This window comes from Cygnus atratus, chromosome 13 (assembly GCF_013377495.2).
Source record: "Cygnus atratus isolate AKBS03 ecotype Queensland, Australia chromosome 13, CAtr_DNAZoo_HiC_assembly, whole genome shotgun sequence".
Lineage (NCBI taxonomy): Eukaryota > Metazoa > Chordata > Aves > Anseriformes > Anatidae > Cygnus > Cygnus atratus.
Window position 1 is genome coordinate 4679989 of NC_066374.1, and position 14996 is coordinate 4694984.

At 39.5% G+C, this 14996-nt stretch overlaps 1 protein-coding gene across 1 annotated transcript; it reads right to left on the minus strand.

The window, feature by feature from the left end:
- Positions 1 to 570: 570 nt before the first annotated feature.
- Positions 571 to 14264, minus strand: LOC118245536 (homeobox protein CDX-1-like). The gene is made up of 3 exons (XM_035541819.1): positions 13832 to 14264; positions 4540 to 4685; positions 571 to 825 (listed from the first exon to the last, which is right to left on the minus strand). The coding sequence occupies exons 1-3, from the start codon at positions 14262 to 14264 to the stop codon at positions 571 to 573; spliced, it is 834 nt and encodes a 277-aa protein (XP_035397712.1).
- Positions 14265 to 14996: the final 732 nt, after the last annotated feature.

Sequence of the window (14996 nt, forward strand, 5' to 3'; positions counted from 1 at the left end):
ACATTTAAGCCAGGTTTCCGCTTATCAAGATCCACCTGTAGAGTCCATGAAAGTGAGACTGGCACCTGGAACCCGTGTGAAGATTGAAGGAGAAGGAATATACTCCTTGCCTAGGGGTGAGGCACAGAGCACTTGGCATTAAGCCACCGTTAATGCCCCAGCAATGTCATATTGCTTGAGGTCTGGTTTGTGCCTTTTTTTTGTCTGCAGCATAAGGTAACAGATGGCCATGCCTAGTCCTCAGCTCTCTTCCCTCCCAGTGCCTACCCACCTGCTGCGTGGCTGGAGGGAGGCTTGCCTTGTGCCACGGGCAGCACAGCATCCTCTTGCAGAGGCTCTCTGCAGCTGAGACTCCTGGCACACAACAGCTCCATTGCCTTTGGGAACTCGCACTATCCTGCACACCTGGCAAGTGACTCTTGATTTACTGAACTTGAAGTTTATGTGCACAGAACTGTCATGCTGGGGACTCCTGCAAAACAGCACCAGATGTCCTCTCTCTTTCATACCATAGTGCTCTGTGTACTGGTAGTTTATAGCATTAGTTAAGCAGTAGCTCTTCAGGCAGCCTTACTGAGAGGCCACTACCTGCTGCAGGTTCCCGCTGTGCTGCAAGCCACTCATTGGAAGCGGAGGTGGAGGAGGTGGAGGTGGAAATAAAGAACTGGACATTTCTGAACGAGTCTGTTGGTCAGGAGCTGGCATTGGGCTCACTGAGCCAGAGTCACTCTGCATAGAGCCAAGATTGCTGCCATCAAAATGAGTCATTTTCTTCTTCATTAATTTTCTTTCTTTGGCTCTGCGATTCTGGAACCAGATTTTCACCTGCAGAGAAGCAGAGGAAATTTTTTTCAATTGCTAATGTACTGCAGCGTGGTCCTTTGTGTATAGACTCAAGGGGCATAAGAGGGAAATCAACTGCATGAGGACCAGTGAGAAAGGCAGTAGCAAACGGAGACAACAGAGCTGTTTGTTTTTTTCACACAGGTAATCTTTCCTATCTGGTAATAAGTTGTTTAGCTTGATAAACAGTTTTTTAGTGTTATTCTTAGGAGGTATTTCTTAATGGAATGAGCTTTGATTTTTTTTTTTTTTTTTTTGGGTACAAAATCTAATAGAACAAAATCTCATGCGTCACAGTTACAGCCAAAAGAATCTGAGAGTATCTTTACTTTGAAAACTGTACGTCCTAAGCCAGAGTAACTCAAAACTTGTTATTGGCCTGTGCACTGAGGCACAAAAGCTTTCCTGCTTGGATGCTGAACATTAGTTCCTTTGCTCCACTGTGTAGGCCAATGGAAATAAACTTCTGAGCATAATGTCACCATGGGTACACGTTATTTCAAAGTGTTATGGAAGTGGTGCCTTAACAGCTAAGTGCCTTTTATTGCCTGTGTAGACGGAGCCAGAATCTGCTGCTGTTTCCCACACAGTCCGTAACTTTATATCATAGTTACTGCTCTGTCACAGAAATGCGATCTTTGGGAAGAGGTGAAGCAGCTGTTGAAGAGTTTCATGCTTTTTGATTAGGACAGAACGAGTGAGGATATGAGATGAAGCTGACAAGTAATACAGCAGAATTTGTTCAGGTGTGAAAGGGTGACTGTTCTGTGGCAACTGAAATGTCTTTGGACATGAATTCCCAGCGCTGAGTTTAAACAAGTGTGTGCCTACTATTTATCCTTGGAAATGGCTCCATGTTATATGTAGTCTGCATAATGGGTCAAGCTATCACATTCAGACATGTTGTTTTTTCTTTTGCTGTTCAGATGACAAAGGAAGCACTTTTGTCAGTATTTTGCATAATCCCCCTCCCCCAAATCTGTGGTTTGCTGAGAAATACTGATTTGTTTTCTTTTCCTTTCTAGCTGCTTAGCAAAGGATAACTAGGCGATGATCAGAAAGTGGGTAAAACAGTAAGAAGTGGTAATATCTGTGGTTACTAAAAGAAACCTAGTGGTGAAGTCCCACAAAACATCTTAAGGAATCTTGATGTGCTTATTCTTGAGCCATTATTATTCCTATTTTCCAGCTGAATGTGAAGATTTCAGATGCACATAAAAATTGTAAAAATTTGAACTCAGGTTCCTTAAGTCCAAGGCTATCATTTCAAACACTTGTCAGTTCATTTTTTGTCATAGTTTCTGGAATATCACTTCAGTAACAAATGATGTTCTATTAAACCTGGCTCGAATACTCTCCAATATCCTGCATTGGTATTGTGCTGTGGTAATTTTTATGCTTTTTGTGCTTTACCCATCGTTTGCCAGAATGCATGAAAAGATGAAACAACCTAAAACCCAAACTAACATCTGATTCAGAATTACCCTCTGTGTTCAGCGTTATCTGCTTTAAATTTAGAGTTTTATTCTGGTTTGTTATTAAACTAGGGGTGCAGACCTGCAGCAGTGCTCCAGAGAGATGTTTTAGTAGGCATTTCAAGGTTGAATACCAATTACCAAACACAGGTAAATACAAATCTGTAATGTTAGACTAAAAGCCAACATGATCAATTGCATCTGAGTTGTTCTTTACCTGTTGCTCTCCTTTCTTTCAGTATTTTTTCCACTGTTCAGTTGTTGTGTAAGTAACCCTTCCCCTTGAAGTCTAATTTTCTCTCTTCTTCTCCTCACCATCTCTTTATTTCTGTATCCTTTCTATTTCAGAAATCCTTCATTATACCACTTATTTGGTACTAGATATCACATTTTTCCTTTCTTGTTTAAGCATTTTTCTTTGTCCTTCTGTCTTGAGATAATCTCTTCAGTGTCCTGGATGGGATTTTTGGCATAGTCAGGGACAAAAAAAAAAAGCTTTTTTAGACAGTGTTTCAGGTTTTAGATTCAGTGCAGTGCAACTTGGGATAGGACAGTGTGTGTTCAGCCATATTCATCCAATGGAGTTTAATTTTGTGCGAAAGATGAGTAGTGGGAGTATAGATGAGATATTTCCTCCTTAATCTTAAATTTTCAAGAGTGACTTCAGAGATGCAGTCTTCATTCAGTGGAATTAATTTGGTTTATGAAATATTGATGATGAAGAGCAAATATTGCAAAAACTTTTGCCATGTTACCCTGCTAACATGCCAAACAAGCCCTGCTACATGTCAAAAAATGTGTTGTGCTTTTTTGTATCACCACTTCTAATCTGCTAACAAAAGGTTTATCAGGAATTATCACCCCTCAGGGAAGTTTCAAGTAAATATTGTTGGCTGCATACAGAAGAGGGTCTTCATTTTTAAATTCAGTCTTAATAATGAAGTCATTATTAAGATTTAAGCAGCCAGCCAGAAAACAAATAGTATGTTCTTTATACCCAGTTGAAATAATTGTAATTTTCAATATATACTTGCATTCAACAACAGATCGAGAAGTATTTACAAAGTATTTGCTTCTCCATTACTGTAAGCTCTTCCAGTGTGTGTGCTGTGCAAGACAAGTGCAAGAGGGATGCACAGTGTTACAACTAGGTGGATTTTGAATTGTCCCTGCTCAACAGAGCCCTTAAAACAATGGTGACTCAGGCATAATCTTCAATGAATGGTACTGAATAATAACTGACTGAGGAAAATGGTGTGGTGATAGTTATTCGTGTTGCGAATAGGCCAACAAATGAGCATATTCTCCCCTGAAATCTGTTCATGGAGATCCTCTAATAAAGCTTTTAATTTTGCAGATCACTGCTTCCTTCAGTGTACGGCATCAAGAAACTCCCCAGTCAAATGGGACAGAACACATGCTCAGCTCATTTTACGAGTGTCTTTGTGGAAGATCTAGCTTGGTATCTTATCTTGGTTTGCATGAGCCAGGGGCCAGGTTCCTGCTTTGCTCTCACAGGAGGTGGCACACGCACTGCAACTGCATGAGTGAAGAACATGGCACTGAGCGGCTCCAGAGCAAATTGTATTTATCTTTTGGCCTGGAAGGATTGTTTTAAGTTGTGGGAATGCAAGGGGAATTTGGAGGGGATGGGAGGAAATAGGGAGGAATGGAGCAGCAAGAGTGCAGGAAATTATTAACAAAAGGTTGGAGGTAGCGAAGGAGACAAACACCTTCAGTGTCCTGAACATAAGTGAATTCATCACTTGTATTTAGTAGCTGCACCCCTGCTAAGGCTGACCTTGTTGAAATCAGTTAGAGTTCCCATTGACTTCAGCAGAACCAGGACTTTTGCTTGGAAGTTTTTCAAACTTTCACCCTCCTACCACTGCCTCAGCCAAACCAAGACCTCTGGGCAGCATTCTGTTGATATTTTCTCAGAACAAGGCTGTTGGACTGGTGTTCGTGTTTCTGTGTTGTTGCACAGCTCTCTGCTGTCATCATGTAGCTGAGCTAGAGCTGATGGGATCATTAGAAAAGAGTAGAAAGCAAGCCGGCAGGCCATTCAGCTGGATAGTTTGAGTTCCTTAACTGCAAAGGGAACCCGGTCGTGTTGGTTATTAGAGGCATTAGCATTTCTGTGTTCTTAACCGGTGTGGTTATCTCCTCATCAGCAATAATAAATGCAAAGGAAACTCTGAATGGGTGATCCATACTCTACCTGTCTCTCGGAAAGTCTTAGGTTTGCAGCAAGTTCAGACTTCCTCCTGATTGTAATATATCTGTTGTAATGAAATTCCTTCTCTAATTCTAATCTCTGATGATCAGTGTAAACCACTCGGTACTTCTCTCTTGTTCTTGTTTTACCTGTTTTGAAAGAAGAACACATTGCTTCAAGCTAGAATTTTTTAACTTCAGTAACATAAAATATCTGACTTTGCATTTGGTAACGTTTGTGGGTATTTTAGACTTGGTTCTCTATGCACTTACCCCAAGTGACTCCCTTGACTGTAGCGGACTTAGTTGTGATTTACAGCACGAGGTTCATACCACCAGATTTTGGGTTTGCTCCTTAGTAAATAGATGGTAAACTGGTGCTCATATTCTTTACTATCCTTGGGTTAACATTCGGGAAAGGGAAGGTGTTCTTGTTAAGAACGAGGAGCCAGGAAACCTGGGATCTGTTCCTAACTCTGATGCAGGCTTCCTGCATAGTGTTGAATTGCTCTGTTTCTCTGTTCTTAAAGCTGATAAACTGCCACCTGATTCAGAGAGAAATGTGGAGGATATTTAACTGCATAGAAAATGCTGAGAGCTTCCAAACTTCCTCAGTTCCAGTTGCTAGAAATACTCATTTGATATTGTGGTTGTTAGTGCAATTTGGTGGCTATGTTTTTCCTTCAAATCTAGCACTATCTATCCACAACTTGATAATAGCTCAAGGAATAGTAATAGAGATTTTCAGATGACAGCTAATTAAAAAAAAAAAAAAAGATGAAAGGAAAGCAGTAATTTTAACAAAGGACATTCAACAATGCTAGAACGGCAGCATCTGTTCTTTTGCAAGCAGCAGCGCTGCATCGCTTCAGATGTGGGTACAGCTGACTGAAGCAGACATGGCTCAGCAGTATCTGGGTCATTAAAAGGTAACAGTAAATGATGTGAGCCAGTGAACATGGATGCAAGTAGCTGAAACTTATCGATTCCATACAGGGTAATTTGTAGGGACAGAAGATGTTGGCAGTAGTGAAACAGAATTGCGAATGAGAGAGGCTGCTGATGCTTTCTTTCTCACTCACCTCTTCTCTATTGTTAATACTCATTTTAGGCAATCCAAATATTGGAGATCAACAACTGCTTAAAACCAAGACCCCTGAGCCCTGCTTTGAGGTCTTCCTACATTTTAGAAAGATCAGATCATTTTTGTGCTAAGACCAATGTTACAGGGTTGGCTAATAGTGTCTTGCTGGTTCGTTTTCTGCTTTCTTGTCTGTCTATATTCATCTGGACAGTTCCTCAGATGTAAATATTTCCTCAGTGAATTGGGACAGGGAATGTATTTGTAGTTGGTAGTTTTGGCAGTGTGTTCCACAGCAGTACTGCAGTTTGTGAATCTCCCTGCCCAGTAGATGAGAACACCACCATTGGAGCCAGGTTCTCTCAGATCGTGCACAGAACTAGAGGCATCTTGTGGCTTGCTGCCTGTAACAGCCTGGTAGTGCTGCAGATGTAGCCTAGCTTCATACAACAGCACTTTATTATTGTCTTACAGTTGTGTTTTTTTCTGAAAAAAAAGTATTCATGCCCAACTTTTCCAAAAAAAAATAAAAATCTCAGACTCAGATTCATAACACTTTCACTCATAATAACAGTAATTAATTTTGAATGGAGATCACTGAAATAGATTTTCAGACAGGAGTTGGTAAAATTTCAGTCTCTGAGTAGGTCACTATGGCATGCCACCACAGAGCAACCAGCTTCCCCCTGCAGGAGAGAATAGCTGGGGGTTTCAGGTATCAGCAGTATCAAAGGCCTGATTTCTGCCCAGCCCATCCTTCCCGCTTCCCTTGCTTTTGAAGTTTAAGTAGCACCCAGAGATGAGAATTCAGTCTACAACAGTGTAGCAGAATCTGGAAGTACTTTATCCCTTAATTCATGATTTTGTTTCATGAGTTACTGTTTTTCCCCCGTATGCCCAAGGAGGAATAAAGTCTCATTGTTTTCATAGCTGAACATGTATAAAGTTAACATTACCTTCCACTTGTTATCTACATGTATGCACCACATGGTAATGACTTAACCATGTCACTCCTTTCTCTTCCAGCATTTGACAACCAGTACTTTGTTACTTGTAAGAATTTTTGACTCACTCTGGTACTATTTATGTTATGAAGTTCTTCAGGTACAGATCCTTTCTGTATGGTTTGTATTGATCCTGGATGCAGAGCTGTGTGCACTGTATAGCATTGGAAGTCCTGGGCACTGCAGTGCTGTAAACAAATATTGTTATACCTCTGGTTGTGGACAATAACTGGATCACCCTACGGGACAGGCTTTCTCTAGGACTCTTCCTGGGCTTGTAGAACATGGTCTACATCAGAATTTGGTCCTTCAGCTTCCGCACTCCGTGCTGTTCAACGCTGGGAGAGCACTATGCATTAATAGTGAGTTTACAATGATATGGGCATTTCTAAACTGTCCTGAGGTCATCGGTGTGCTTAGTTGGAATGTTTCAGGAGGAAAAATAAATTGTGCTTTTTTGTGTTTCTTGCTTGCTTTTGCCAGGGTTTCTACTCCTTCCGTGCAGCCAGAAACACTTCACCCAAATCTGTTAACTTGCCCGTGAAGGTTCTGCTGTGCTTGGCTAGGTTAGACACTCTCATTTCAGTAGCATTTCTGCCATGGCAAAACTGTAGTGAAAAGTAGAATTAGCCCAATTATGTTTACCCTGCTAATCAAGTGAAAAGAGCTGCTAATTTTGCAATATTATGGTAAGAATGTTAAAGTCCCTGAAGAACAGCAGTTTAGTGCAGTCCACATAAATAGTAGGACATTTGTTTTCATTCATTCGAAGTGTAAATTGTTTGTTTAACATATGGTCACCTGTGGTGCTTTAATGCTTTATTTGAAATTTTTTAAGCTTTTGATCTCTCTAGTCTGGTTTTTGGTTAAGGTTTTCCTCTTCAAATGAAAGTTTGGGGTCATTCTGTGGGACAAAATATTTAAAATGTTTCCTTAGGCTCCTTTGTGTTGTTAAGATGGAGTATACAAAGGAGCAACAAGGTGATCTTATCTTCAGCTCTATTCTCATTCAGAAGCCATAGACAAATATCAAAAGCTTTTCTGTTGCCAAAACAAGGTGGTAAACTTTGAGATATACCTTCCTATTTCTGATTTTAAGTGCTTAAGCCCTTATTTGAGTAGTAGAGGTTGTTTTTTCTTTTCTTAAACTGAAGAAATTAAATGTATGCGGAAAACAGAACTTCCATAAAATCTTTCATTGTTGTATGAGTTACCTTTCTGTTTATTTTGTAGTAGAAATTATAATTTCTTCTTCCTTTTTGAGGGAAGATTAGGAGCTTTTGCCCCTAGTTTATTTCTTTAAAGTAAGGTAACAAAGTAATTTTTAAAAATAGAAAGGGAAAAGGAGAACACTTTCTTCCTAAAAGTCAACAACAGCCTGAGAAATCTGAGGTCTTCTGAGAAGGTACTTCTAGTTCTGGCAGCGCCGTGTTTTACTCCTAGCGAGACATGGGTAAGGTCCTGATGTTAATGAGAGACTTCCACATGCCTTTCCTGGATGCTGGGTTGGAATTACTCTGCATATGTCATTTGATTTCAAAGGCAAAATACGTTTTTGTTTATTTTCCAAGGTTAACAAACAACAGCACTAAAACCCTACTGATAAACAGTTTAGGACTTCAGCCTCTGAATTTCATCTGTTAGATAGAACAGATCCATGGTAGTGCATTCTGCCATGAATCTTGCAGACTACCTACTGGTTTTATTTACAGCAATGCATGTTATTTTAGTATTACCTGAGTAAAATCTGAGGTAGAACTAATGGATTCACCCCAGAGACAGCAGAAGGATATTTTTCACTTCTCAGACTTGTTTGGTAGATGATGACTGAATTTAATGATCCAATGATAAATGTTAATGTTTTAATCCAATCCTTTAGTCAGATCCTGCATATTTTACTCAGGTGAGTGAACAACATTTAACTTTGTGGTCTTAATCTTTTATTAATGACAGGTTGTCATTTTAATCAGCAATATATTATCAGTTTTATTAGGAAAGTGTTGTCGTGGCCAGTCATACCACGGAGTTGCAAGTGGTTGGAGGGTTTAGTGGTAGTTCAGTGGAAGAAAAAATGAGGAGCTTTGAAGTAACTGCCTTTGCAGTATGACTGCCTCTGTGCTAGAGAAGCAGATTTTCTGCTTTTGAGCTATTTAAGAAAAGTGAATTTTGTCAAAAAACAACAAAAAACAAACAAACAAAAAAACAACAATTTTACCCATGGTGACTGTTTAAGTCTGCCTTCGGAATAAGGAGAAATAAGACATTTTAGGCTTAAACTATCTCATGTAAAGTTCTATCACACCCACTTCAGCAATTTTTGTGACTGGCCAAGTTCTGAGTTGGGGGAAGGGAACAGCTTTCCCATTGGCCATAAAATTCACAGAGTATTTCTTCTGAAGACAATAAAGCTAGGAGAAGGCCTCTTTATTTGCTGTGAAAATCATCACCCTTTCCGGCAATATAACTCCTGAAGAAAAAAGGGAGAAGGAAGAGACAAGACTGCATATCAAAGCAAAGAGAAGTGTTAAAAGGGTCTGTTGCTTCAATATGACAGATAGGCCTCAAAACTGAAGACAATGTAGCCCAGGAAAGGAGGAAAAAAAGCCACCGTCAGACCTCACAACTAGTTTACAAAGTAAAATAAATTAGCATGAGAACTAGCCCTGGCCCCTTTTTCAGTGCCTTGTCTCTTAACTGTTCAGGAAAATCCTTCGTCTTCCAAAATTGACATTGTTCCTAAAATCCACCAGCTACCTAATTTAGACAGGAAATGTTGTAGTACAGAACAGTGTCAGATTAATTTACAAAGAATCATAATTTCAATAGTTTAATATTGTTTCAGAGGGAGTTAATGTCTGTACTGGATAGTGGGAGGTCAGCATAAGTCAGCTCAAAATGTAAAACAGTTTTCTGGCATGAAGATATGCTCTGTTCACATCTGCATCTTTAGGTTGGCTCAGTATTAAGAGAGAGATTAGTGTTAGTTTTTGCAATTGTAATGAAGGTAAGGACCACAGGAGCTCAGGCCCCAGAGTGTGTGTTGTTTTTTTCTTTTTCTTTTTTGAGGGGGAGACTATTTGCAAATATTCACGCACTTTAAAAGTTAGGAAATGAAAGGGCCATATTCACCCTAGGGAAATTTCACTGACTTCATTGAATTTGTGAAACAAAAGTAATTTAAATGAGTCTTGAAGAAGGACATTGTGTTGCACAAGAAGTTCTGTAGAGTTTAATTTAAAAATACACACTGCCATTCTATTAGAAAATGTTACATGGGTCTGATTCTGTATAGTGTGAGTAATTGTCTTGCTCCTGCAAGTCTTAGTGAGATGAGGGGGACTTGTGAAGGTGGATGCATGAAGGTTTGTGAAGCATGGTGAAATTCTGTGTTTGTATTTTCTGACGGGTCTTGATCATAATTTCTTGTACGTATTCAGATGACTCATGGAGAAAAGGACAAAGTAGTATCATAAAATCAGAACCTGTCAATGGACTTGCAGGATTTTCCCCTCTATGCTGTTGACTCCTATTTAAAGTGCTAATAGTTTCAATTTGGAGTACATTCTGGTATTCTGTAATAAAGCTCTTGCCAAATTCTGTCCTTCACTTTGTTAGTATAAACTATTCATCTCTGTCATACAGAAATAATTGAACCCAAAACAGAATCATTTTTGTCACCTTTAAATGATGATTGGTCAGACTGCTCTGGGTGCATTTTGTTTGGCAGAAGGGAACAAGTGGCCAAAAGCGTAGGCAGATGTCTAAGTGGCAAGGTCAGGAAAAATCCCATTGCCCATCACTGTATATACTACGAAGCAAGCAATTAACTGATTTTACTTTTTAATTTTTTCCTAGGGGTGTGTTCTTTAGAAATTCAAAATTTTGCAGGAATAGCTTCTTACGAGGCTTGTTTCTCTTTCTTAGATTTGAGGGGATATAACTTCTTCCTTCTTCTAGATTTACAGTGCATTGGGTAATGATGCTGTCAGCACCTGTCATCATAATCAGAAAAATTGTCAGAGTAAACTTTTATTGAACAATGACTGGGGTGGTGTCATGTACAGGAAAAGTCTCTGCTCATAACTAGTTTCCCTCTGTTTCTGTACTTGCTCCCTCTCTCCTTAATGGTAATATAGGTTTAGATCCGAAGATGTACTTTCAGCTTTGTGAGCTACTTCTCACTGCTGCTGAAACTGCTTGGTGCTTACCTATTCAGTCTTATTTTGGGCATGGTTTTACACAGATGTATGTTATTTCCTTACAAAGGCTAAAAGTAAAGCCTCCTCCTATATGCAGGGTTGCATACGTCTGTAAAAATACTGAAATCAATAGAAGTATATTTTGTAACTTGGTCAAAGATGGATTTATGGTACTTTCCATCAAAGAATTTGCCTGTAATTATGCTTTGTGTGTGCATGAATTGCCATGTCAGATCCCTAGTTGCTGTGGCTTTGTTCTTTCCTCTGTTGCAATTGCTAGTTGCCTTGGCTTTGCTTGCTCTTTCACAATGGTAGTTTAGGAAGGGAGATGGGCAGTGTAAGGGTTAGAGAATGGTCTTTTTCCACTGGTGCTATTGAAAGAAAATACTAAATAGCCAGTGTTTCCTCCTTCGAGCCTTCTGAGTGAAAACACACTTGCTTTCTCTTGTATCCTGAACACCCTCAGGAATTCAGTGACCAGGCACTGGATCCTATGTGCATTGTATTTAGGATCAAGTCCTACTCCCTCCAGTTCCAAAGCTGCAGAGAGGGATGTTCAGACATTCTCCAACCAAAGGGAATGGTGGATGAAAGCCTAATTAGGTGTTTTCTGTGGGAAATGCATTCCAGCGCTGCTAAGTCAGCATGACAGTCTTGCATTAAATACTGAGATCTTCCAGTGGTTTTAAGTAGCATAATCTCATGAGCTTTACTTAATACCAGGTAAAGACATGCTTTTATATTTGATGTTTTTAAAGTTACATACAGTAAGATTTAACTTGAAATCATTCTTTTGTTCCGTGTAAATTGTTTAAACAATAATGTGAAAAGATCCATAGGATATGAGGCAGTGACAGAAATTTCAGTCAAGTGTTGTGTTTTGTCATTTGTCAGGTTGTGAGGCCACAAAGCACCAGTAAGAGAAGCTAACCATGAAACCCCTGGAGATGGAAATGTCATTGATTCTGGGCCCTGTTTCTGTAGTTGCTACAAGTCAGACTACCCAATATAAGTAAACCCATGGAAGGAATCTCTCCTGATCCTAAAGGGATACGATTACAGGAGCGTTTCTTGAAGATGTTCAGGAACATCTTGCAAAAATTACTTGCATTAATAATAATTGTTCCCATAGCGAAATCATATTATCGATGACTAGTATATTGCAACAAGTAATGAACAAATAATAAATCTTATTTCTATAATATTTTTTGTGACTTCAGGTAAATCTAAACCTCATTTTTTCCATCTTTAAGAATCATAGTTCATATCTGTTTCACAGAGAATAAAAATAGCTAATAAACAACAGAAGTAATTCCTCTGCTCTTGCAGAAATTCCTAATGTTTTTTTCCAAAGAGACAGAAGGGTAAAGCTGCAGTTTAAATCCACAGGAGCAAGAGGCAGGTAGGTAAAGATGAGATGAGAAGTAGTGTTTTTTGAGCAAGTATGCTGCCATCTGTAAATCATAGGGTTTGTGAGGAGAAATGTCATTGTATAAATAAGGACTACTCAAAAGTAAACTGTCTTTGCGAGATTGGCCCCCCTCTTTTATCTTTCCTTAGGTAGCATTCAATGAAGAGCAACTAGGTATAGGTAGACATGGATACTAAAAAAAACAACAAACACCCCACAACCTATATTTGTTATATTTGCCACAATCTTTACTCACCCAGAGTAACAATGTACTCTGATTGTCCGGTTGTCCTCTATGGACTCCCTATGAGCTGAAGTTGTATTCAGCAGGAGTAAGTATGGCTCAGTCTGTCCATACACATTAGATGCATTATTTTAATAAAGACAATTTTTCTGTTTAGTTGCCTTCATTTTTGCAGGGCATGTTTTTAAATTAATTGCTTCCCTCTCAGAGATTGATTCAGTACTGTCTTTGAAAACCATCATTTGCAGGCATGTGTGGAACAGAGCTGGGAGGGAGGAAAGGCTGAAAGGAAAGGAACCTTCCTGAGATGTAACACTAAAATACTGTGAGCATCTCTTAAGGGGAGGTACTGAGCATCCTTATTTCCTACTGATGTCTGTGCATGTAAAAGCTGCTCAGCACCTCAGAGGATCAGCTACTTTATAGCGGATTGTGTTCTTTTCAGGCAGTTTCCCCTCTTGCTCCTTTCCTTCTCTCCTTCCTTGTTTGATTATTATTTTTTCTGTTGATACAAGGAACAGAGATGTTTTAAGTATGTTTAATAGTTATACATTTTTTGTATTACTTCCCTGCTTCCCACAACCAAAATCTTTTCCTCAGGCTTCATGACTTATTTTTACTTGTTAAATGTGACTGAAGCTTTTTTTCTTTAACTCATCCACTAATATGCATCAGAGGTTGAACCATCATAATATTAACTGATTGTGTTACCATAGATCTTTATATTTCTGCATGTTCTGAGAACTGCTGCTACAAAGTGTGGCAAGCCTTTCCTTTTTGGTCCTGTTTTTAAAGCATCTCATCCTGCAGACACTTCATTTCAGTGGTCTGAGGTTTAAGAGATTGTATCTAATACAAAGGTTTCTTTCCAACCCCAATACTATATGTATTTTACTTGAACTTTTCATATCTACTCTAAAAGTTGAGGAAAACAAACAATACAGATGGTGGAGAAATATGATATTTTCATCGTGATTTCTTTCTACAGATATGCTTCCTCCTTTAAATCTATAGGACCACTATTAAAAGCAATTATTTGATGTCACTTTTTTTAACATATCCTAAGTGAAAATACTTCACTGTCAAAGGACACTGCTCTTCATTTGTTTCATCAGTAAATGTCAAGAAAGAAATAAGAAATCATGAGCTGATCAAAAACAGCATCCAAAAATAGAACCACTATTTAACTGCTAGCAAGAGAATTGTTCAGAGCAATTAGGATCTTTTTTTTGTTGTTGTTAAAAATGTATGCTTTCCTCAAAACACAGAACCTGGTGGCAACAACAACAACTCAGCACAAAACCAACCACCCAAAAAAGAGAAATCGCATCTCAGCATAGCCTCTCTGCCCTCATACCTGTAGAAGTGGATTGTACTGTTTTCCTCATCCATTCATAAGAGCTGTGCCTTTGGCTGTTGGGAGAGATTTGCTGTGCATTAATTGTATCTACAGGAGGTAACCCCCCGGATCCAGCAGGATGGAGGGAGCTGTAATCAGCAGAACTGTAGGAGACCTGCCCAGGAGGTGAGCCATTGATCTGTGCAGCAGCCACCGTGCTGGAAGGTCCTGGGCCATAAGCGTTCCAGTCCTCCCTCTGTGGGCCATAGTGGGATCCCCAGGTTCCCGCAGGCTGTCCGTGGTTGTCCAGGGCTGGCACATGGTGATATCCCATGTAGTCTGAGTAGGGGGGAGCAGATGCGAAGTTTTGCACTGGCAGGTTGTTGTTGCTGCACCTTGCAGGTCCTGGATACATGCTGGTTTCTTTATCCAAAAGGTAACTCACATACATGATGCTCACAGCCTGGCTTTGTCTTGCTGGGACATCCTGCTCCTCACAGGGTTTGTTTGATCTCTCTTCCCCTCCTCTTTCTTTCTGTCTTTTCTAGCCCTGACTGGCTCTATAAATGACTCATGCTAGCCCTGATGTCCCTTTACTACACATGATTAACAATGGTTTTACCAGGTGCTGGTGGTAACAGTTTACTAAGGTCCTGCCTGATGTCACAGATAACTGCCTGCCCCAAAACTACATTTGCATTCAAATGAAGGGCTGACCATGCAGGCAACCCCACCTTGCTGCTAGTTCTAGTGCTTCCTTTCTCACAGATCCTTTATGTATTACCATCCTGGTTCTATACTTTTTGAATGTAGTTTGAAATCTCCTGGTCTTCAGGCAGAATTGCATACATAGTTAACCAATAACCGTTCCGACAGTAAAAGTAGTATTTTACTTGAGCAACGCACATCAGAATCTAAGTTCAGGCCTTAGTTATAGTTAGGTAAAGCCTGGTATCTGTGAATCCATTATTTCTGTTGTTAGAATGTGTTGTAATATTTTTATCTGAAAACAGAGGACTGATTCAGTCTTTAACTGCATGAGCACGCCTCTTGCCTTCAGCTCTTAGTGCATTTGGGAGAGTACTTGCAAACCACAGTAGTCCTGCTGATTTTAACATTACAAAGGATATATAAGAAGTCTCATAGTCATTTTGAGCATTTGTTCATACGAATAGTCTTGTTG

What these genes read in the sequence shown, in the direction of transcription:
- LOC118245536 (XM_035541819.1), bottom strand. Translation starts at nt 14,264, where the DNA reads ATGTATGTGAGTTACCTTTTGGATAAAGAAACCAGCATGTATCCAGGA. An exon ending in AGTACAATCCACTTCTACAG is followed by an intron (nt 4,686 to 13,831) that starts GTATGAGGGCAG and finishes CTTTCAAAACAG; the next exon opens with GTAAAACAAGAACAAGAGAG. An exon ending in TAAGACTTTCCGAGAGACAG is followed by an intron (nt 826 to 4,539) that starts GTAGAGTATGGA and finishes GCTTCTCTGCAG; the next exon opens with GTGAAAATCTGGTTCCAGAA.